We start from the raw sequence: 22,163 nt of genomic DNA on the forward strand, positions 1-22,163 counted from the left end.
GAGAGAGAAACATGGATCGGTGGCCTCTCGCACAGCAACCCTACGGGGGATTGACCTTGCAAACCGGGCATGTGCCCTGACTGGGAATCAAACTCGCAACCTTCTGGTTTATGGGTAGATGCTCCTACCAGCTGAGCCACGCTGGCCAGGGCAATTGGTTGCTTCTTGTATATCTCCTGATCAGGGATCAAAACAACAATCATGGCATATGAGGATGATGCTCTAACCAACTGAGCTACCCAGCCAGGGCTGGCAAAGTTTTTTTTTTTTATTCTCACCTGAGGACATATTCACTGACTTAGAGAGAGCAGGGGTTTGGGCGGTGGGGAGAGAGAGAGAGACATAGATGTGAGAGAGAAACATCAATTGGCCACCCCCTGTCCAAACCCTGACCTGGTATCAAACCTGCAACCTAGGTATATGTCCTGTACCTGGGATTGAACGTGCACCCCCTTGGTGTATAGGAGGATGCTCCAAACAACCAAGCCCCTCAGTGCAGTAAGAAGGCAACCCACAGGATGGGAGAAAATACTTGCAAGTCACATATCTGATAGGGAATGAATATCTGGAATACATAAAGAAGTCATATGACTCAACAACAACAAAACAAACAACCTATTTCAAAACTGGGTGAAGTTTGGGGGCATTTGGAGAATGAACAGCTCTCCAAAGAAGATACAGAAATGGCCAAAGCACACACAAAAAGATGATCAACATCACTAATTATTAGTGAAATGTAATCAAAGCAAAATGAGATTCCACTTCACACCCTTTAGGATAGCTATTAATTTAAAAAAAAAAATTAAAACTGTCTCAGAAAATAGCAAGTGTTAGAAAGAATGTTGATAAACTGGAACCATCACACATTGCTGGTGAGAATGTAAAATGGTGAAGTCCTGTGGAAAACCGTTCGGTGGTGCCTCAAAAAGTTAAACACAGGGTTACCATGTGATCCATATTCATTCCTAGGCACATATCCAAAAAAGTGGAAAGCAGAGGTTCAGATACTTGCGCACCCATGTTCATAGCAGAATTACTCACAGTAGCCAAACGGTGGAGCAACCCTAGTGTCCATTAACAGGTGAATGCATAAACAAACTGTGATATGTATATATATACATATGTATGTATGTATACATACATATGTATGTATGTATACATACATATGTACGTATGTATGTATACATATGTATGTATATATATACATATCACAGTTTGTTTATGACATTGGGCCTGGCAACGATTTCTTTTTTTAAAATATTGTTTAAAGATTTTATTTATTTATTGTTAGAGAGAGGGAAAAGGAGGGAGAGAGGGAGAGAAACATCCATGTGTGAGAGATACATATATATATATATAGAGAGAGAGAGAGAGGTGTATGTGTGTGTATATACACCACACACACACCATATTATTCAACCGTATTATTCAACCATAAAAAGGAATGAAATTCTGATACATGCTACAATGTGGATGAACCATTGAGGGCATTATGCTAAGTTAAGTAAGCCAACACAGAAGGATAAATATTCTATAATTCCACTTACAGGAGAGGCCTATAGGCAGATAGAGACAGAAAGCAGAACAAAGGCTACCAGAGGCCAGCGAGCAGAGGTGAGAATGCAGAGCTGATGTTTAATGGGTGCCAAGTTTCTGGCGGGTATGATGCAAAAGTTCTGGAACTGGATAGTTGTCATGGGTTTACAATACTGTGAGTATATTTAATGCCACCAAATTGTACACTTAAAAATAATTAAAATGGTGAATTTTATGTTAATATATTTTACCACAATAAAAAATGCAGAGAATAGCACCCAATAACAGCCATAGTGAGCTGCCTCAGAAGGTAGAACACCTCCATGTTTCATGACCATTCAAGACACTACAAGTTCATTTCCTGACCTTGGGTTAACAAATTCACAGACCCTGCAGCCCGCTCTGGCTGCTAACCAACTCAGACATTAGATACTCTACTTTGCTAGCTCGGTACACCAGCAGCTGTGCCCCTTTTTTCCCCAGTTTTGTCTTCTTGATTTTTAACACTGAAACATGTACCAGCTGGGGGAAGCTTCGGAGTGGAGGTGGGGGTGGGGCACAATGACCACTGAAGCTAAAAACAGGGCAGAAATTGTGGAACTAAGCTATACTTGAACCCCCTTAGAGTTTCAGTCCTTGACAGAGTATCTATCTTAACCTTGTAATGATTTTCAGAGTGGGACTCTTATTAACTCTCTTTACTGTTTCAACTACCCTCACCGTCTAGAGGTTATGATACCTACACTCAGCACACACACACAAATAATTCCCTTGTCATGTCATTCAAGCCATTTCCTTTTGGACTGGCTTCACTGGAGGTGGAGCTAGCTAACATCCCCTAAAATAAATATATATATTTATTTATATAAATATTTGTATTCCACATCTCTCAAGCCCTTCCTTCAAGTTAAACATTATAATTCTTTGCACTTTTCTTCATATGGATGGTTTTTCTGGGTCTTTTCCACAAACTTTCTCAAAATCTCTCTCTTAATTGTACACTAAACCATTTTACATGGACACTTAAAATTTTCTACAGCAATTGGGAACTTAAGCATTGTTAATGACAACCAAAACTGTGTGGTGAGAAGGTGGTGAACAGTGCCATGAACTTGAAAGCAATGGTTGTCAGAAATGCTGTTCCCTAAGTTTACTTCTTTTGAGTCATGTTTTCCTGTGTTTGAAACTTCAAAGCCAGCGCCGCCCTCTTCATGTCAAAGACATCTGTCCCACAGTGACTTGCCTGTGAAGAGGCACTTCGGCTTAGTTGTTGCTGACTTTGAAGTTCACCAGAACATTGTAGAACCTGCACTTAATTCACATGATCAGAAAGGTTCACAGCAAAAACACTCCAGACCTCGGAAACTCTTCCTGGCTTTGCCACTGACCTACTCCATTACGCTATCTTCCAAAAGCAAACAAAGATTGGACCAGAAACTCAATAAGAATTGACAGCAGGTGCACATTTTGCATTCCAGGCACACAAGCTCAACGAATACTAGATGAATTCGTTATATGCCATATTCCTTAATGAATAATGGTTTCTGCTTTAAGTCATCCTCCAATTCTCTCCGCAGGTTATTTACTGCTCTTAGGAAACCCACCTGGACTCATTGCTGAAAATAATCAACTAAGGAATCAGTGATTTCAAACATTTCACCAAACTACCATCTCCCCAAACACATGTCCATCCTCTTGATCTTTCTAGAAAATGAAAATTAACTGAGGAGAAAATAGACTTGAAAAAGTTATTGCCTTGCCTCTTTAAGATGCCTTGCTGAGCCTGGGCTGGTGTGGCTCAGTGGATTGAGCCAGGGCCAGTGGCCACCTGCAAGCCAAAGGGTTGCAGGTTCAATTTCCAGTCAGGACACATGCCTGGGCTGTGGGCCAGGTCCCCAGTAGGGACTGTGTGAGAGGCAGCCACACATTGATGTTTCTCTCCCTCTCTTTCTCCCTCCCTTCCTCTTTCTCTAAACAAATTAATAACATCTTTTTTAAAAAGATGCTGAATTAGTACACAGGTTCACCTCTTCAGAAGGGACCCTGCCTGCCCTACTCAAAAACGTGCATTCCCTGGGGACAGTTTCCCCAGGCGTTCAGAACGGTCCAGTATTTGACGTGTGGTCGGAGGCTGCCCTACAGCACAGCCTCTATACCTCTCGGCTGTGCTGAACCCCTGGTAATAGGGTTGTTTGCCTTCACACCAAGAAGGTGGGGGAAGCACCAAAATCTACACGTGCCCAGGTCAACTATGCGGAGCACCTTTGGTGAGACCTAAAGTTCTAACGAGGTCGTCTGAAACAAAAAACCTGCCAGCGGGGCCTGTGGTGGGTCCACGCATGCTGAATGTGCCTGAGACAGGGTTGGGAGTTCTCTCCTCACTGACGGTCGACACAAACTGCTGTGAAGGGGTTGAAAGCACTCGCACAAATCAGAAAGCTACACACACACACACACACACACACACACACACACAAATGAGGCTTTTTTGAGTAATAAAAACAATTAAAAGGCCAATGTATATATATCCCAGAGAACACGTATTAGAAATAACTCAGGTGCTGATCACTCACTCAGTACCAGGCCCTGAACTAAGAATACACACCACCTCAAAAAGTAGGTATCACTATTATTGACACTTTACAGATGCAGAAATTTTCCCGACTGAAGAGTTAAGTTATTTTCCAAAGCTTCTTGGACTAAGTTGGCGTGCAGTCTAGCTGGAGTTTCAACCCAGGCCTCATTCTCCGGCTTCTGCATTTAATCACTGCATTGTGCCGCCTCCCGGAATAAATGAAGTGAAATTTCCTCCAGCTTTCACCAAAGCCAGCTCCTTTGTTTCCTTGGATTTGGGGAAGGAAGACAACCACAATATTAAAAAATAATGAGTTTTATCTTAAAATCAGACTTTTTTTTTTCATGTACCTCCATACTTGTTTATATTTCGCAATAGAGCTCTGCTTGGAGGTTTATCTGGATACATTTAGTACTTGATTAAATTACTCTGAAATGTAAATTGGGAACATTCTGAAACATAATTTCTCCCTCAAAAGACAAATGCCCGCAGTAATGCTCTAGTTGTGAGAGTTTCATGTATTTATTTATAAAAAGGAACAATAGATTTTGAAAATGCAACCGCCTGAGTAGGAGAACTTCCTTGAGGTCAGCGTTATCCCCGACGGCCACATGTCCGGCAGGAAATCTGTAGCCGGGTGACATTAACAATGAATCCCCCACTTTCTTGGGCCCTGGAGAGACTTGTGGCTCACACATCTGAACAAGGCAGGACTTGGGTGACAGCATACATTTTGCTTTTCATGTCTATTACAGGCATGGAATCGTATTTCTAAAGAGACTTTCACCAGCTACATGCCGACTGGTTTGTAGGGTTGAGTCAAGCATAGCGTTCGCACCCTGATGAGGCTAATTAATAACCCCAACACTGCCTACATCCGTTTATGTGCTTCTTAATGTATTCTCTTGAGGAGGGTAGGGATCCCTGGGCTGTATTCCCAGGTGACGACCAAGGATGAGCTTTTGTGTTGATCTTTGTTAGGTAAGATTTGCTAAATATATAAGGCCCATGCAGAACCTCATTGGCGAGAGAGATCCTTTACCTATTGCCAAACCACTGGGTAATTTAACAATTCAGAATCCAAATTCCTCACCCTAATGATGGAATCCTGCAGAGAAAGCACTGAGTTCACTTCTTCAGCATGCTATCAGTGAATGGTTCCAATATTTACTTTCAAGATACAATATACACACAAAAATTGCCACATGTTCACAAAGATTAAATAGTTAATTTTTATCCTGGGCTAAAATGATATATTGCTCAGAGATAAAACTATACCTTGTTATTCATATACACATGATCTTATGTCATCCTCAGAACAGCCCATGAAGTGGACATTGTTTTCACTCGCCTTTTACCAAAAAGGAAACAGACACAGAGAGGTTAAGGAACAGATAAAAGCTCTCCAGCTGTTAAGGAGCGGAGCTTACAATTAAACCCACAGCCATCTGCCTCCAGAATGTTTAGCTCCATCTCAGTGTTCCACTGCCTCTTATGCTTGTTTCTTAAAAAGTTAAGTCAACTTTGGCACTTTCCTCATGTTTGGTCTTAAGCACTGCTAATTCAGATTTCTCCCTTATTCGGGAAGAACTGAAGAAATAAATGGGGTGTGTTCTGCCAGCAGAGATAAACGTTTGTTTCTGCCCTGGCCCGGTAGCTTAGTTGGTTAGAGCATCTTCCTCATATACCAAGGTCATGGGTTTGGTCCCTGGTCAGGGCACATACAAGAAGCAACCAGCAATGCATAAACGGATGAAACATCAAAACAATGTGTGTCTCTCTCTCCTCTCTGTCTACCCCTCTCTCCCGCTACTCCTCTCTCCCTCTTCCTCACTCTCTTTCAAATCAATCAATTTTTTTTTAAGTTTTTTTCCTAGGATAGTCCCAGCTCTCCTGTAGGAGGCAGCAGCAGCACAAGCTCTGAAGTTAGGCAACCTGGTTTCACCACATCTAGCTGTGTGACCTTGGACAGGTCACTGCACTTCAGTTTCCTCACCAGTAAAATGAGGCAATAATAGAAACTCAGTGTTCTTGCGGATTAAATAATACAATATTTAGAAACAGGGTCTCCCACACTTTATGTGTTCAATCAATCGTTCTCAGCTATTCTTATGATGAACGAGCTACCTGAACTAAGTTTAGATTAGTGATCATATACAAACAGCAGAAGGTGCAACTAAAACATCTATCATTTAGTTACTCAGGAAGCTACTTTGCCTTGAAAAGATGATCAAAAATCCCTTCCATGGCCGCGGCTGCCTGTATGTGGTGGCTAAATGTGTCTCTCAAACTAAATAGCTTTGGCATTGGCTGATTTAAAATAGACTGTGGACTCCTTGACATTGCCTCACCTCCAAGGCTCATACAATCTAAAAGCTTTTTAAATTAAACACTTAAAAGATCGTTTGGGTTCTCAAATAAATATCTGTCAACGCGTCCTCTCTGGCAAGAAGTATGGCCACCTTTTAAATTGTACGACTTGCTCGAATCACTTTCTCTAAAAATGCTTGCATTTCAGTACTTGGTGTCCCCAATTGTTGCTGTCCCCGAACAAAAGCCTAATTGCTACTAGGACAATACAGCCCTTTCTCCGAGATCACCATGAAGACCTCGGAACAAACAGGAGAGGGAGTTCTTGTGAGCATTGCATCAAAGTCCCTGGACGCTGAAGGCCAACACGAGCTGAGTTATCTTTGAGACTCGAGTCCCATGCCACTGTCTCCCCTCTCTGCAAGGAATTCTGTCTCCTCAATGTTTCAGAGCCCTTTAGCACACATGTGTTTTTCTTTTTGAACGAGTCTGGAAAACTCGACGTCCCCTTCTCCCACCCGGGCAGCAAGAACGGGAGGGCAGCAGCCCTGCTTGGGCGCGATTTTGTCACGGTGGGGTCGTGGCAGGGCGGGAGCCCCCAGGGCCCCACAGTGCGAGGCTCGGGGCCGCAAGTCCCACCAGGCCGACCCCGGAGCCCCTGCGCCCCCGCCGGCGTGAGCGGGAACCCCAACTTCCAAGACCTTGTGGGACAGGGGCCGGACGTTCCACTCCGGCTAGCACGCAAACCCCCAAACGGCGGCCCTGGGGAGGCCTCTGGGACTCACGCGGTTTCCCTGGGTCTCGGGGGCCTCTCCCCGGCCGGCTCCCGGCCCCTCGGGGTCTGAGAGTGGGAGCCTCCCATGGCTCGGAGCTCGCGCCCTGGCTTGCGCCCGCCTGTGCTCCGCGGCGCGCTGGCCGGACCCGGACCCTAGGCAGGGAGGAGGCGCAGGGGCGGGAGGATGGGTGGGGCCGAGGGGTGGGCGGGGGTGGCGGGGAGCCCTCCTTCAGGGTCCCGGGCGGGGAGAGCCGCCGAGAGGACCGTGCTGGAGCCGCGGCCGTTGTCCGCCAATTGCAGGGTTCAGCCTGCGCCGCCGCCCGGGTCACCCGCCAGGGGACACCACAGAGCAGTGCCGATGCCCAGGTCACACCCGCACCCGGGCAGCGGGCGCCACATCTCCCGGCCAGGGCGCCCCCCGGCGGCGGAGGGCCGCAGATGGAGTGGACTGCGGCCTGGGCGCGCCCCGGGGGCCCAGCGGACCAGGGAAACGTCGCCCTCTCTGCCCCTGCCAGCCCGGGGTGGTCGGGTGGCCCTGGGGCAGCCGGCAGGCGCCTGGGGAAACGCCGCGCGAGCCTGAAAGAGGAGCGGCGGGGGTGGGGATGGGGAGGGGGGAAGAGGCAGCTCTGCGGAGAGGCATCGGTAGCGGGCGGTGTGCGCCCGAACCGAACCGGAGACTTAGACGGTCCTTCCAAGCCAGCAGCTTCTCCCGCACGCGGGCGGGAGGAAGGCCTGGGCTGAGTTCTACAGAAAACGGAGTTAATCCTGGTTCTGCCCTTGGCTAGCTGGGCGAATTGGAACAAGTCACTTCACCCTCTCCGAATCATTTCTTGATGAATAAAACAAAAGAGTATATTTATTTTTACCTCTTAGCATCCTTTCCGATTTTGACAACCAATGAATGAATGTTCTTCCACACCCTATCCTTCCCATTGCACCGAATAACTCCCTTTTCGGAATATTTCATGCTCTTTCTCGCCCATTCCTGCCTCCACTTCCCTCCTCTCTAGCCATCTCCCTCCACCCTCAGCGTTTTGGGTTTTTTTTGCAGGAGGGGGTACATAGATTGGCGTGCCTTAAAAAAACAAAAACAAACTAACACCTATCTACCCTTCCAAACCCAACACAAAGCTCTGTTCTGTAGCATTATCCTGAATCCTGACGTCACATCCTGTTGGTTATTGTCTGTCTCCTGCACTGGAATGGAAGCTCGGTGAAGACAGAAAATTTATTTTTGTTTCCTGTCCCTGCTTGGCGCTCAACTGTTGATAAAGGCATTTATCGTACAGGCGCGTGATCAACCTTTCTTCCCGGTGTCCCCGCAGCACTCGTTAGATTCGATAAGGTAGCTTTTACCAATCTTATTCTGTCGTTATCTCGGCACTTGTTCATCTTTCCACTAGAATCTGAGTCCTTTAATAGCACGAACGAACGCTGTCTTATCTCTGCATCCAAGCTCAGTGCCTGGCGCAGGGCCTGTACGCCGGCCTGCGTGCGGTATGTGCTGAGCCCTGTGGGTAGGCGGCGCACAGAACGGTGTTCAGCATTAGCTATCCTTCTTGATGGGAAGCTCTAGGAGAATGCCTGTGGCTACATTTTAATGTTTCCAGAAAACTCATAATAAAGACATGTATAATATATATTTATAAATACATACAAATAGAAACAACCGGTCCCTCTTTTTTAATGTCAAATTTTGACTTCCTATTTATACATTATACATTATCTTCACTCTGTCATGGCCAGAAAGTTCCTCGAGTTCGGGATGCGGCCACATTGTCAACATGTACATCAGAGTATTTGGGGGCTGGGAAAATAAACATTAATCTGTAAAACTGTAGTGAGACTGAATTGAGGTCTTATGGGAAGAATCTCAAATAGCTAAGGAAAAGCTGACTCTTGGTAGATAACTTTTTAAAGTTCAAGTTCTTCACACATTCTATGGGGAATACTTTGGCAACGTGATTGAAGAGCCAACGAACACGGATCACACGACCCTGTCCGAGCTGTGGTCCTCTCCAGAGGACCACTCAGCCCCTCCCAGTGAGAAAGCTCTGTATTCCCAGTGGGTCATTCCAAGGGAAAATGGGAGGGGGCGACAGGAGGCGAGGATAAGGAAGAAAAAGTTATCTTCCTCCTGGGTGGACAAGATGGGCTGTTGGGAAGAGTTTTATTATTGTAAGTGCAGAGAGGACCAACGTATGCCACTAAAATGGTTTAAAATAAAAGGAAAAATGAAACCCACACCCTGCTGTAGTGCAGAGAAACTGAGATAAAGAGGGGGAGAAAGAGTCTCTAAAATAATGTGAAAGGTGGCCCATAAGGGAGCCGAATGCGTCTCTGCAGAAATGCTTGTGTGCACTGCCTGGCTGCCCTATGTGGTCCAGACATGAGCTGCTGGGGCTTCCGACCCAGGGGTGTGAAGACACTGAAGGAGAAGTCTTGTCTTTGGGAAGTAAACTTAAGAGAGCTTTCCAGAGAAAATGCCCAGGATAGACCTGAGAGCCCCACATGCGTCACGATTTGCCCTTTTCATGGAAGCAGAGCTGAGTTCTGTTTCTCCGTCCCAGAGACTGCTCACAGACCGCCAATGAAGGGGCAGACCACGCGATATCTGAGAATCCTCTTCTTCATGTCTCTTGGTTGAAAACTCTCCTTGCTTTTTATGTTTCAATTACAAAACAAAGTCAAAGCCTTCGCATTCCTAATGAAGATACAGACCTGTTACCATGCAATCACGAGCTGTCTGTGAGGAAAATTATTGAACCTACGGTAACACGTCCTCTGTGCCTCCTGTGGTTCTGCACTGGTGCAGTCAGAGGCCAGCTGAAAGTGTGGGCGACCCTGCTGTCACCTGACCTGCTGAATGGGCACGTAATGCCAGTTCTGGAGGTCAGAACCAATCACACAGGTGCAGAGTTCTCTTTTAAGCAGAGGATAACAGCTGGAGATCACTCGGTGTTGCCTTTGATAAGGAGTAGAGGGAAAAGAAAACCTGACTATTATATGGTATGCTATACTTTCTGCCTAACGTGACCAAAAAGAAGAAAGAGAAGGAGAGAGGAGGGAGGCAGCCCACCCTTCTCAGTCCCTGGGTCTGTGGGCTGCTGCACAGGATGGCCAGCCAGGGTGGAAGGAGACACATGGCCAGCGATGGAGTCTAGGAGGGGTACTATGTGATATCTAGTATTAAGGTTTTCATTTGGGCATTATAATTCTGCCAGTAAATCATTTTTAAACATTGAAAAAATAGTAAAGAAAGAAAATTTAAGAAACTGAAATTCAGGATTGCTGCCCCCCCACCCCCGAGATTGCAAAATACACCCTTCGGTGTCAAAACTCTCCCCACCCCAGAATGCTACTCATGCTTTGTAGAAGGACAGGAGCTAACAGGTATGGGATGCCAAGTTCAGTGGGAAGTGATGATAACAGTAGTTAGGAGCTGCTGAACACTTTTTATGTGCCAGACTCTGTTCTAAGTGCTTTGGATTTATTAACACATTCAGTGTCCGTCACAATGTTTTGGGTAGGCATGTTTAGTAAGTATCCTTAATTTACAAATGAGTACAGTGAGGCCTGGAAAAGTTAAAGGTGCCCACGGCCACGCAGCTAGGAAACGGCAGAGCCAGGATTCGGAGTCAGGCAGGCTACCTGCAGAGCTCTCACGTGGCGCTTAGCCTCCCGGCTGTGCTTCCTTTATTTTTTTAATATTTTTAAAAGATTTTATTTATTTATTTTTAGAGAGGGAAGGGAGGGAGAAAGAGAGAGAGAGAGAAACATCAATGTGCGGTTGCTGGGGGCCGTGGCCTGCAACCCAGGCATGTGCCCTGACTGGGAATCGAACCTGCGACGCTTTGGTTCGCAGCCCACGCTCAATCCACTGAGCTACGCCAGCCAGGGCTCTGGCTGTACTTCTTTAGTTTTTACACTGAGATAGGTGGTGTCTGCAGTATTCAAACCAGTTCTGTCTGGATTACAAAGTTGATGTTCGGCGTGGATTTTTCCCCCCAGCAATCATGGCAAATGAGTGTTACCCTTCAAAGCAGCTGCCTTGGGAAGCTACATACTTATCTCAGAGCTGCCCCTTCTTTCCTGTTTTGGAAATTGTTTAAATGACAAATTTACGATATAATTGGATTTACTACCGAAGAGCCACATATTGTTCTTGAAATCGGGTAATGTAAGTGCTCCAATGTTGTCCTCCTTTTTCAAAGTCATTTTGGCTATTCTAGGTCCTTTGTCTTTCCCTATAACATTTAAAACAAATTTGGTAATTTCCTTTAGGGGAGGGGTCCACGGGGACTATTTTTGTAAGTTTTGGTCAATGGGATACAAATAGATGTATCAAGTTCAACTCCCAGGAAGTATCATTAATGGGGAGTGAGGAGGTACCACAGTCTGAATGTTGGCGCCCCTCCAAATTTCGTGTGTTAAAATCCTAACTTGCACAGGGCCTTCGGGAGATGCCTAATTCACGAGGGTGGAACACTCATTAACGGGATGAGTGCCCTTACAGAAGACACTCCAGAGAGATGAGATCCCTTCCCTTCTTCCATGTGAGGACAGAGAAGGCACTGGCTATGAGCCAGGAAAATGACTTCATCCGAGTGCCACCATGCTAGTGCACTGTTGGAATTCTAGGCTTCAAAACTGAGAGAAACAAATTTCTGGGCTTTTAAAAATATGTGTATTGATTTTAGAGAGAGGGGGAGAGAGAGAGAGAGACATCAATGTAAGAAAGAAACATCTACCAGGCTCTGGTATGCTCCCTGACTGGCATGAACCCACACCCCAGGCCTGTGCCCTGACCAGGAATCCAACCCCCAAGCTTTGGGGGTGCACAAGACAGTGCTCCAACCAACTGAGCTACACCAGCCAGGGCTAAATTTCAGTGTGTGTTTTTTAAAGCTACCCAGTTTGTAGTATGTTGTCATAGAAGCCCAAATGGACTAAGACAGGAGGTGAGCTCTTTGTTTACCCTGCTGGATGGAATGCTGATGGGCTAGGCTGGATTCACGCAGCCGCGCTTGATCCTGAGGTTGAAGGAGCCTGAGTCCATTACACCCGGGAGCCTCGGAGCCTGCCCTGGATTGTCTACCTACAGATTTCATTTATGTGAGAAAAAAATGAATAATACATTGGTTAGCCACTAACAATTTGGGCTTCTGTGAGACTCGGACAATGCAAATCCTAGTCAAAATTTTGCTCACTAAATTGGGGAGAGAGTCCCATTACCTGTACCTGGAAGAACTGCATTACTGCCCTGCCAGCAGTCACTCCATCTTACTCTATAGAGAGAGTGCTATGTAAGTACGCCCTAACCCTAATACTGGCACACCTCATTTTATTGCATTGTGTTTTATTGCACTTCGCAGACACTGCATTTTCTGCAAACTGAAGACTTGTGGCCACCCCGAGTTGCACAAGTCAACCGGCACCATTTTCCCAACAGTATTTTCTCACGTTATGGCTCTTTGGCGACTATCACAATGTTTCAGAGTTTTTCATAATTATTATACCTGTTACGGTGATCTGTGATCACTGACTGTAGTTGTTTTGGGGCACCATGAACCATGCCCACATGCAATGGCAAATGTGATCAATAAATATTGTCTGTGTCCTGACTGCCCCGCTGGCTGGTCGTCCCTCCCCCTCTCTCCCTCTCTTCAGGCCTCCCTGTTCCCTGAGACACAATAATATTGAAATCAGGCCAATCAGTAACCCTACAATGGCCTCTAAGTGTTCAAGTGAAAGGATGAGTCATGTTTCTCACTTTAAAACAAAAGCTAGAAACGATTATATTTAGTGAGGAAAACATGTCAAAAGCTGTGACAGACCAATAGCTAGGCCTCTTATCCCAAACAGTGAGCCAAGCTGTGCATGCAAAGGAAAAGTTCTTGGAGAAAATTAAAAGTGCTTCTCCAGCAAACACATGAATGATAAGCAAGTGAAACAGCCTTACTGCTGATGTGAAGAAAGTTTAGGTGGTCTGGTTAGATCAACCAGCCACCACACTCCCTTAAGCCAAAGCCTAATCCAGAACGAGACCCTAACTCTGTTCAATGCTATGAAGGCTGAGAGAGGTGAGGAAGCTGCAAAAGAAAAATGTGAAGCTAGCAGAGGCTGTTCTGTGAGGTTTAAGGAAAGAAGCCATTTTCATAACATAAACGTGCAGGGTGAAGCAGCAAGTGCTGATACTGAGGCTGCAGCAAGCCACCCAGAAGATCCAGCTGAGACAGTTCGTGAAGGCGGCTACCCCACACGGCAGGTGTTCGATGTAGACGCAACTGTCCTGTGTTGGAAGAAGATGTCACCTAGGACTTTCACAGCCAGAGAGAAGTCAATGCCTGGCTTCAAAGCTTCAAAGGGCAGGCTAACGTTCTTTTTAGCAACTTGAAGCCGATGCTAGGGCCCTTAAAAATGAGGCTAAATCCACTCTGCCTGTGCTCTGTAAGTGAAACAACAAGGCCTGGATGACATCTGTTTACAATGCGGTTTACTGAATCTTTTCAGCCCACTGTTGAGATTTACTGCTGAGAAAAAAAGATTCCTTTCCAAATATTACTACTTATTGACAATATACTTGGTCACCCAGGAGCTCTGATAGAGAGGCACAACAAGACTGATGTTGTTTTCCTGCCTGCAAACACAACATTCATTCTGCAGCCCAAGGAGCAATTCTGACTTTCAAGTATTATTATTTAAGAAATACATTTTGTAAGGCTATGCCTGCCACATGTAGAGTGATTCCTTTGATGGATGTTGACAAAGTTAATCCTTCTGGAAAGGATTCGCCATTCTAGGTGCCATTAAGGACATTTGTGATTCATGGAAAGAGATCAAAATAGCAATGTTAGCAGGAGTTTGAAAGAAGTTGACTCCAACCCTCATGGATTACTCTGAGGGGTTGAGGACTTCAGGGGTTCAGTGGAGGAAGCAACTGCAGAGGTGGTTTCAATAGCGAGAGAACTAGAATTAGAAGTGGAGCCTGAAGAGGTGAATGAATTGCTGCGATCCTGTGATAAAACTTGAACACAGCAGTCCCCCAACATTTTTGGCACCGGGGACCAATTTCGTGGAAGACGATGAGCTCAGGCAGTAACGAGAAGCTTCGCTGGCTCACCCTCTGCTCACCTCCTGCTGTGCAGACTGGTTCCTAACAGGCCACAGACCTGTATGTCCCTGGCCTTGGGGTCAGGGACCCCTGTGTTAATGGATGAGGAGTTTCTTCTTATGAATGAGTTAAAAAAAATGTGGTTTCTTGAGATGGAAACTACTCCTGGTAAAGATGCTGTGGAGGTTGTTGACATGACAACAGAGGATTGAGGATATCATATACACCTGTTGGTAAAGCAGCAGCAGGGTTTGAGGGTGCTGACTCCCATTTTGAAGGACATTCTGCTGTGCAGAAAATGCTACCAAGCAGCATCACATGCTCAGGGAAATAGGCCATGAAAGGAAGAGTCACTTCATGCAGCAAACTTCATTGTTCTTTTTATTTGAAGAAATCGCCACAGCCACCCCAGCCTTCAGCAACCACCACTCTGGTCAGCCAGCAGCTGCTAACATCAAGGCAAGACCCTTCCCACGAGCAAAATGGTTATGACTTGCGGAAAGCTCAGCAAGTGTTTGGTTATGGTTAGCATTATGTAGCAGTCAAGTATTTTTAAATCAAGGCACATACATTGTTTTTTAGAGATAATGTGATTGCACAATTAATAGACTATAGTTTAGCTGTGGTTGATGTGGCTCAGTGGACTGAGTGCCAGCCTGCAAACCAAAAAGTTGGCAGTTTGATTCCCAGTCAGAGCACATGCCTGGGTTGCAGGCCAGGTCACCATAGGGGGTGTGCAATAGGCAACTGCACATTGATGTTTCTCTCACTCTCTTTCTCCTTCCCTTCCTCTATCTCTAAAAATCAATAAAATCTTTTTTTAAATAGACTATAGTTTAGTGTATGCATAACCTTTATATGCATTGGGAAACCAAAAAGATTGTGGCTTGCTTTATCGTGATATTTGCTTTATTATGGTGGTCTGGAACGGAGCCCACATTATGTCCAAGCTATGCCTGTACTTCCTGAAGTTTAGCTCTGGCTGAATCTGTCCATAAAACCTCCCCTCAGCCATCATTGCTGAGCAAAATCATGCATGCCCTATTCCAAATAAACTTCCTCCAACTAAACGTTTTCATTCTTTTATCGCTTAATGCTCTCCTGAGTGCTTCATTCATTCATTCATTCATTCATTCACTCAATAAGTGCATTTATAAATGCCTGCCCATATGACTGTCCACTTGAATTCATCATCACAAAACTGTTGGGTGAAGTGAGGGCTGCCTGAGGCCTGCTACCAGCCTCAAGATGACCCTCTTGCAAATCTATACCCCAATTCTGCCTCACATCATTGTTTTGGCACTGCCTAAACATACGGAAAAAATCACAGCTGAGAGGCTGGTTCCTAGAACAAAGCTGGAAAGGCTCCTAGAGGCCATCTAGTTCCACCTTCTTATATTTATATAAGTGAACCAAGGCCGTGACGCTGGAGACGTGCCCGAGGTTTTGGAGACCGCACCAAAGCTGGAGCCAGGGCTCAGATTTCCCCACTGCTGCCCAGTCCTTTGTTCTTCCCTCGGTCCCCATTTCCTTCATTCACACTTAACCCAGATACGAAGATTACGTATACGCGATTAGGAAATTTTTGTCCATTATTTTAAAAACCATCCCAGTTATACTTGGTGTCAGAGAGAGAAATTCCCTTTGGTGATTTGTCTTTGAATTTATCCTCAATTTGCACAGAAGAGCAAACACGTCAACAACGCTGGTCAGAACCTTTTCTTTCTCTGGCCTTGAAACCCTTGGGACCGGAGAAAATTAAGTCAGGTGAAAGTCACATGCTAAGTTACAAGGCAGGTTTTCAGTGCAAGTTTCCAGCCAAATGCCTTTTGCCTAAAGGCTGATTCTCAGAAATTCCTCTGTAATTCCACCAGCGACACTGTGTGTGACTGTTTCCTAACACTTTGTGCCAGCAAAACTGAATTCTGCCAGAAAAGAAAGTCTTTGTTCCCTGTTTCAAGGTGATGCAACTGTCAACTCTAATAAGTTGGCAGTTTCCAGAAGAGAGCTTGTGCTTCTGACCTGTGACCCTGTTCTTCCACTGTGGGAACAGCTCCAAGTTCACGATTTCAATCTGTATTCTTGGGGAGTGGAATGCAAGCACTTAAAAAAAAACTTCTTTTTCATTTCATTTACTTGTCATTTCTATTCCTACATAGTGGTTCAGGGACAGTAGACCCTTTGTGTGCTTTTTATTGATTTTTTTAAAAGCAGGCTATTTTTTCTGCCCTGGTGTTTTCAGAGACAGAAACAACCTATAATTCAAATATCCTGGACTCAGTAACCCCAAGTGTCATCTTGGAATATTAACTCTTAGCACTTTTGGGGTCTCATGTCTCGTGCAGCTTTGGAGTAGTGATCCAGAGCGACCTTTGGGCATTTCAGCATGGACTCCAATCCCACTGTCTGGTCTTGGGGGTGGAAGGTAAGGAGAGTTCACCCACCAATACTTTATTTGCATTCTCTGGCCCTGTAGGGTCTGGCTTTAGCCACCCCACTGAGAAATGATGACGCAGACAGGAAAACCAGAAGGCTGGCAAGAGTCCTGAGGGCCTGGGTTCAAGGTGGGGTTTTAATTTGGAAAACTTTGATATTAAAATCAGTGTGCATGATCCACTGTCTAAAAATACCATGAATATAAAAAATGCTACTGCTCTCTCGCTGGGCAGAACACATAGGGTCTGTGGAGTCAGAATGCGCTACAAAGAAAGAAATGAATGTTCAAAGGAAGTCTCTAAAGAGAGACAAAGCAAACACAAAAATTTCCTTAGGTTTAGAAGTAAAGACTGTCCTAAGAGGCCATGTGAAGACTCTAATGATGTATCTTAGGACACTGGGAGCCAGACGGAGCTGTCAAGTTTCAAGAATAAAACAGGCCTTTGACCTTAAGCAAGTAAAACAAGAGGAAGAGTGAGCACAGGCAGAGGAGAACGTCAAAGCCACTCTCTCTTCAGAAAGTCTGAACGGTTTCCACCTTCCTGCAGACAGAGACTGGAATTGAACTGGAATGATTCTGCACCTGCAGGTGAAAATCCCAGGGCGCCCATGGGTGTGGGAGTTGGGACGGAAGGAAATGGAACTATCATACCTTGCTAGGTGTGATACATGCAAAGGTCAGTAGCGAGTATTGTTGTTTCGTTTTTTCCATGTTCCAGGGTGGGGGCAAATCCAATCAGGATTTGGTTTTTCAGCCCTCAACTCACAAGCTTCTGGTCCATGTGCCACAATGAAAACTCCCTGAAGAAAGGAGGAGATCTGATCCTACGGCAGGTCAGAGCAGGACGTGAAATGGTCAGTGCGAGAAGGAAAGCAGAGGCCTAAGTGAGATGGAATGAACATAAGAAACGGAATACGTGGGCTGCCTGGATCAAACCTGGCCAAGCGACAGCCATGGGGCCCAAGAGCTGAAAGGGAGGGGCCAATGGGGTCATCCATTCCCAAATCCCACCTGATGCAGGAATCCTTTACTCAGGATTCCTGACCAATGGTTGGCCAACCTGTGTTTGGAATTTTCAAAGATATTTCTGGCGGACACAGAGCTGCAGCACTCAGATCCCTCTCCAAGAAGGGACTTAGCAACCCAGCCCCAAGGAATGTGGTTAGCTGAGCATCTCCAGCTGCTGGTGCCTTCAGGGTCTGCTTCTGCTTTGAGCTGAGATCAGTCTTCTGGGCAGTCCCCAGCCAATGGCTGAGCAAGGCAGTCGTATGAAAGGCCTGACCATTTCTGTCTAACATGGGACCCCTCTAATGGGCAGTCTTTGCTTTGGAGCTCCGCATTGGTCAGGCAGAGACTAATTTGCACCCACATCACACGTGAAGGCTTTCCTGCCCAAACTTGCTTTCGCCCCTTTTTCTTTCCCAGGTGTTATTCCTCCACAAACCTTGATATGTAGAGCGCAGGGGTTATTTTTAGGGTGTGAAACTATTCTATATGATACCATAATGGTGGGAGCAGAACACTACCGATTTTTCAAAACCCATTGAACTTTACAGCACAAAGAGTGAACCTACTGTCTGCAAATTAGAGAAAAATCCTTTAAGAGATCAGAGGATCCCAGGATGGAATGCACGCTATGACAAAGCAATCCAACTGCACTGCAAATGTTTGAAACAGCATCACTGAAGCGGCTGACCTAGCCAGCTTTGGAGATGAGTGGCGTCTGCAGCACTAAGGGCAAAGGAAATTGTGCATAAGCATTAAATCTAGCTGATAAAGTTGGTTCCCATGGGAGTGCGGGTTAACAATTCCAATGCCACTATACGTATATACTGAAATCGATGTAAATGGATAACAGATGGCGGGAGCCGGATTTCTCATTGCTGGGGAACTTATAGATAAGGAAAGGGAGGTCTAGAAAGATCCATGTGTAATGAATTAGAGTTGGAAACATCAGCGTCAGTTCATGTTTTGCTTAATATAGAGTCAGACGATCACATGTAAAAATAGTTATGAATGTGTGTATATACCCAGGTTGGTATACACACATATATCTTCTTGCTCTATTAACTGAAAGGGACTAAAAGCAACAAATCCTCAGTGGCAACAAGCATACCCGGCACCCAGATCTTGGTGTTCAATACTATTCTCTAATGAAAGGAGCCAAGGCTACTTAGAGAAATGGCTGATTCTAGCACTGGGGCGGGAAATACACAAAATGAGCCTTGAGCATTTTACATTGCCAGAATGTAACACAAAACAAGTGCACACAAAAAATAAAAAAGTAAAAAAGCCACACCAAAACCCACATTGATGGTAGTATGACAAAGGGACACAGAAATCAATTGAAAGAGTTCCCAATGGCCAAAGCTGGGACAAATTGAACAATAAAATTAATAAATTAGTATTGGAATATAACCTTAAGTGTAAAACAAAATGCATGAGTCTCTACTATATAAATAAATAATTTAACAAATAAATAAATCAAGAGAAGAGACGTATTCCATGAAGAAGAATTCCAGATAATTTATACAGATAGTCAACCCTCAAGGAGGCAAATGCTTAACTCCCCACTCCCTTAGCATGAGCTGTGTGTGCATAGTAACTTCCTTCCAAAGCGTACCGCACAGCAAGGGGAAAAGGAGTGACTTTGCAGTGGAGAAGCCTTACGAACACCGCTTCAGTCAGGAGATCGAGGTTAACGCCAACAGGGAGAAGTCATGCGGATAGTATGCACCCTTGATATAATGCCATGAAATGGCACTTGACTTCTGTGACATTCCCAAGAACGCACAATCCCAGTGTGCTCGTGAGAAAAGCATAAGACAAACCCCACCTGAGAAACATCCTACAAATACTGGATGAACAGATTGACAGTCCTCAAACCTTCAAGGTCATCAAAAAAAGAAAGAGAAAAAGAAGGAAAGGAAGGAGGGAAGGAAGGAAGGAAGAGAGGGAGGGAGGGAAGGAGGAAGGGAGAGAGGGAGGAAAGTCTGAGAAACTGTCAAGCCAAGAGTGACATAAAGAGTCATGTCTATAGATTTTTCTTTCTCTAATAAACAAAGACACATGTGTCAGTTAGGAGCCTGGCAGGAAACACTCTCCAATTTGAGAATGTGATAAAGGGACTGTTTACAAAGGTAGGTGTGAGTATTGTCTGAGAGACCTCAAGAGACAGCAGTTTTCCAGAGCTACATAGTGAAGGATGCAGCCATGTGCAGAAGGCTGCCTGTTAGGAGTTGGGGTCTTTAGTCAGAGGACACAACCAGCCCGTGACAATCCAGCAGGAACAGCACAAGAAGAACAAATATCTTTGCGTCCCTCACCCCCTTCCTCCCTGATTTTCGGCTGTGGCCTCCATTGGCTAAACCTAACCGGAACTCAATGCAAGACAGCCATTTAGATCAGCCTCCTGGACACAGAGGAGAGTGGAGAAGGATGGACAGTGGATTTAAAAGGCTAAATGGAAATACCAGCACCCACATCACTTTAATCCCCTTTCAAGACTAACCTCATAACAGATTGGTTTTGAGAGACAGAAGAGCCCCTGGGCCTCCGTTCTGTGGTGTTGAGGAAGTTAGTACTTCTCTAAGTCTCATCCTCCTCATCTGTAAAACGAAGGGTTTGCACTAGGAAGTCTGAGATGTCCTGCTGCACATGATTCTAGAAGCAATGAAATGCCTTACCAGGCTGCGGCTGATACGTGCCTAGAGCCCTGACAGCTGTTTATTTACTGAAGTGTATGCAGACCTCTTTTTTCCATGACGTGTCTCTACATCTGTGCCAGGCTGTGCAGTGCTTGTTGGTTAGTGAGCCGCTCCAAGGAAAGGAGCAGGCTTTGCTCACTGCTGTGTGCAGACACATCACAGGCCTGCTGGTAGAGGAAACCTGAGTCTGGGAATCCAGACTGGGCTCTAGACAAACAACTGCAACAGGCGAGGGGGTAGGCTGAAGGGCAAGCCACTCACCAACGTCAGGGTCAGCAGGCAGTGGGCATGCCTGCTTGCTCCTGAAGGAAACTGGAGGGGGCCTCCGCAGCTGGCAGCGGCTGATGCAGCCCCCAGGTTGGCCCAGCAACTCGACTGGCAGACCCAGCAACGTCTCAGCCGCCAGCAACCACGCAGATGGTAATAATTAGCCAGAAAGTCAAACTATGGAAAGTTCCAAGGGTCCAAGACAGCCTCTCACTGAACAATGAACACACAGGCCCTCCCCTGCTGCCTTGGGACATTTTGTTCTGTATTGTGTCTGCTTTTTCAGCTACGGCCTGCTCCAGCCTCTTCAAAACACACTTTGAAAATAAGGGTGAGGCTAAGGAAGGGAATACCCCTATTACCTTTCCAGGGCTGAAAGTGCAGAAGGTGTAAGCCCTCCACCCCTAACCCCATATATCTTGGGTGACCCGGGATACACAACAGATTCCCTCCCTTTTCCTAACCCCACCACAGTTATTAAGCCAGGACCCTCCATACCTACCGATGGGTCCCACATGACTACTGGTTTAAAGTGTGATTAAGGTGTCTAAGAAACACCTATGTTCCAAAATCCTTTAAAACTCTCCCAAAACCTTGGACGGATACATGCCAAAAAAAATGAAACTAGACCATCTTATTATACCATATGCAAGAATAAACTCAAAATGGACTAAAGGCTGAAATGTAATACTCAAAACCATAAAACTTCTAGGAAAAAAACATACATAGTACAACCTTTGGTATTTCTCTTAGCGATATTTTTCCCGACATATCTCCTTGGGCAAGGAAAACAACAAAATAATAAATGAATGGGACTACATCCAACTAAAAAGACCTTGCACAGCAAGGGAAACCAGCAACGAAATGAAGGACAACCCACCGAATGGGAGGGGATATCTGCCAACTACACATTCCGTAAGGGGTCACTATCCAAAATTTATAAAGAACTCATACAACTCAACTGCCAAGAACCAAACCACTTAACTTAAAAATGAGCAGAGGACCTAAATAGACACTTTTCCAAAGAGGACATACCGATGGTCAATAGACATATGAAAAGATGCTCCATATCACTCAGCATCAGAGAAATGAAAATTAAAACCACAATGAGATAATACCACTTCACACTGGTGAGAATGGCCATCATCAATAAATCAACAAACAACAAGTGCTGGCGAGGATGCATTGAAAGGGGAACCCTAGTGCACCGTTGGTGGGAATCCAGACCGGTGCAGCCGCTATGGAAAACAGTATGAAGTTACTTCAAAAAATTAAAAATGAAACTGCCTTATGACCCAGTGATTCCACTTTTGTGTATTTATCTAAAGAAACCCAAAACACTAATTTGAAAGAATATATGCACCCCTATGTTCGTTGCAGCACTGTTTACAACAGCCAATATGTGGAAGCAGCCCAAGTGCTCATCAGTGGATGAGCGGATA

At 45.4% G+C, this 22,163-nt stretch overlaps 1 protein-coding gene across 7 annotated transcripts in view; it reads right to left on the bottom strand.

Annotated features, from left to right (window-relative positions):
* The window catches only part of TACC1 (transforming acidic coiled-coil containing protein 1), a 100,317-nt gene that overhangs the window by 72,290 nt on the left and 5,864 nt on the right, over positions 1–22,163 (bottom strand). For 3 of the 7 annotated variants that reach the window (XM_045821633.1, XM_045821631.1, XM_045821629.1), the window contains exon 1: positions 7,207–7,355. The exons of 1 other annotated variant lie outside the window; for it this stretch is intronic. In XM_045821633.1, coding sequence (XP_045677589.1) covers positions 7,207–7,283 — 77 coding nt within the window. In that variant the 5' untranslated portion in view covers positions 7,284–7,355. Of the gene's footprint in view, positions 1–7,206; positions 7,356–20,715; positions 20,821–22,163 lie in introns of those variants that run through there. 3 more of the 7 variants (XM_045821627.1, XM_045821637.1, XM_045821634.1) reach the window with 3 other exon arrangements.

This window comes from Phyllostomus hastatus, unplaced genomic scaffold, assembly GCF_019186645.2.
Source record: "Phyllostomus hastatus isolate PE091 unplaced genomic scaffold, TTU_PhHast_1.1 phas_scaffold_46, whole genome shotgun sequence".
Classification (NCBI taxonomy): Eukaryota; Metazoa; Chordata; class Mammalia; order Chiroptera; family Phyllostomidae; genus Phyllostomus; species Phyllostomus hastatus.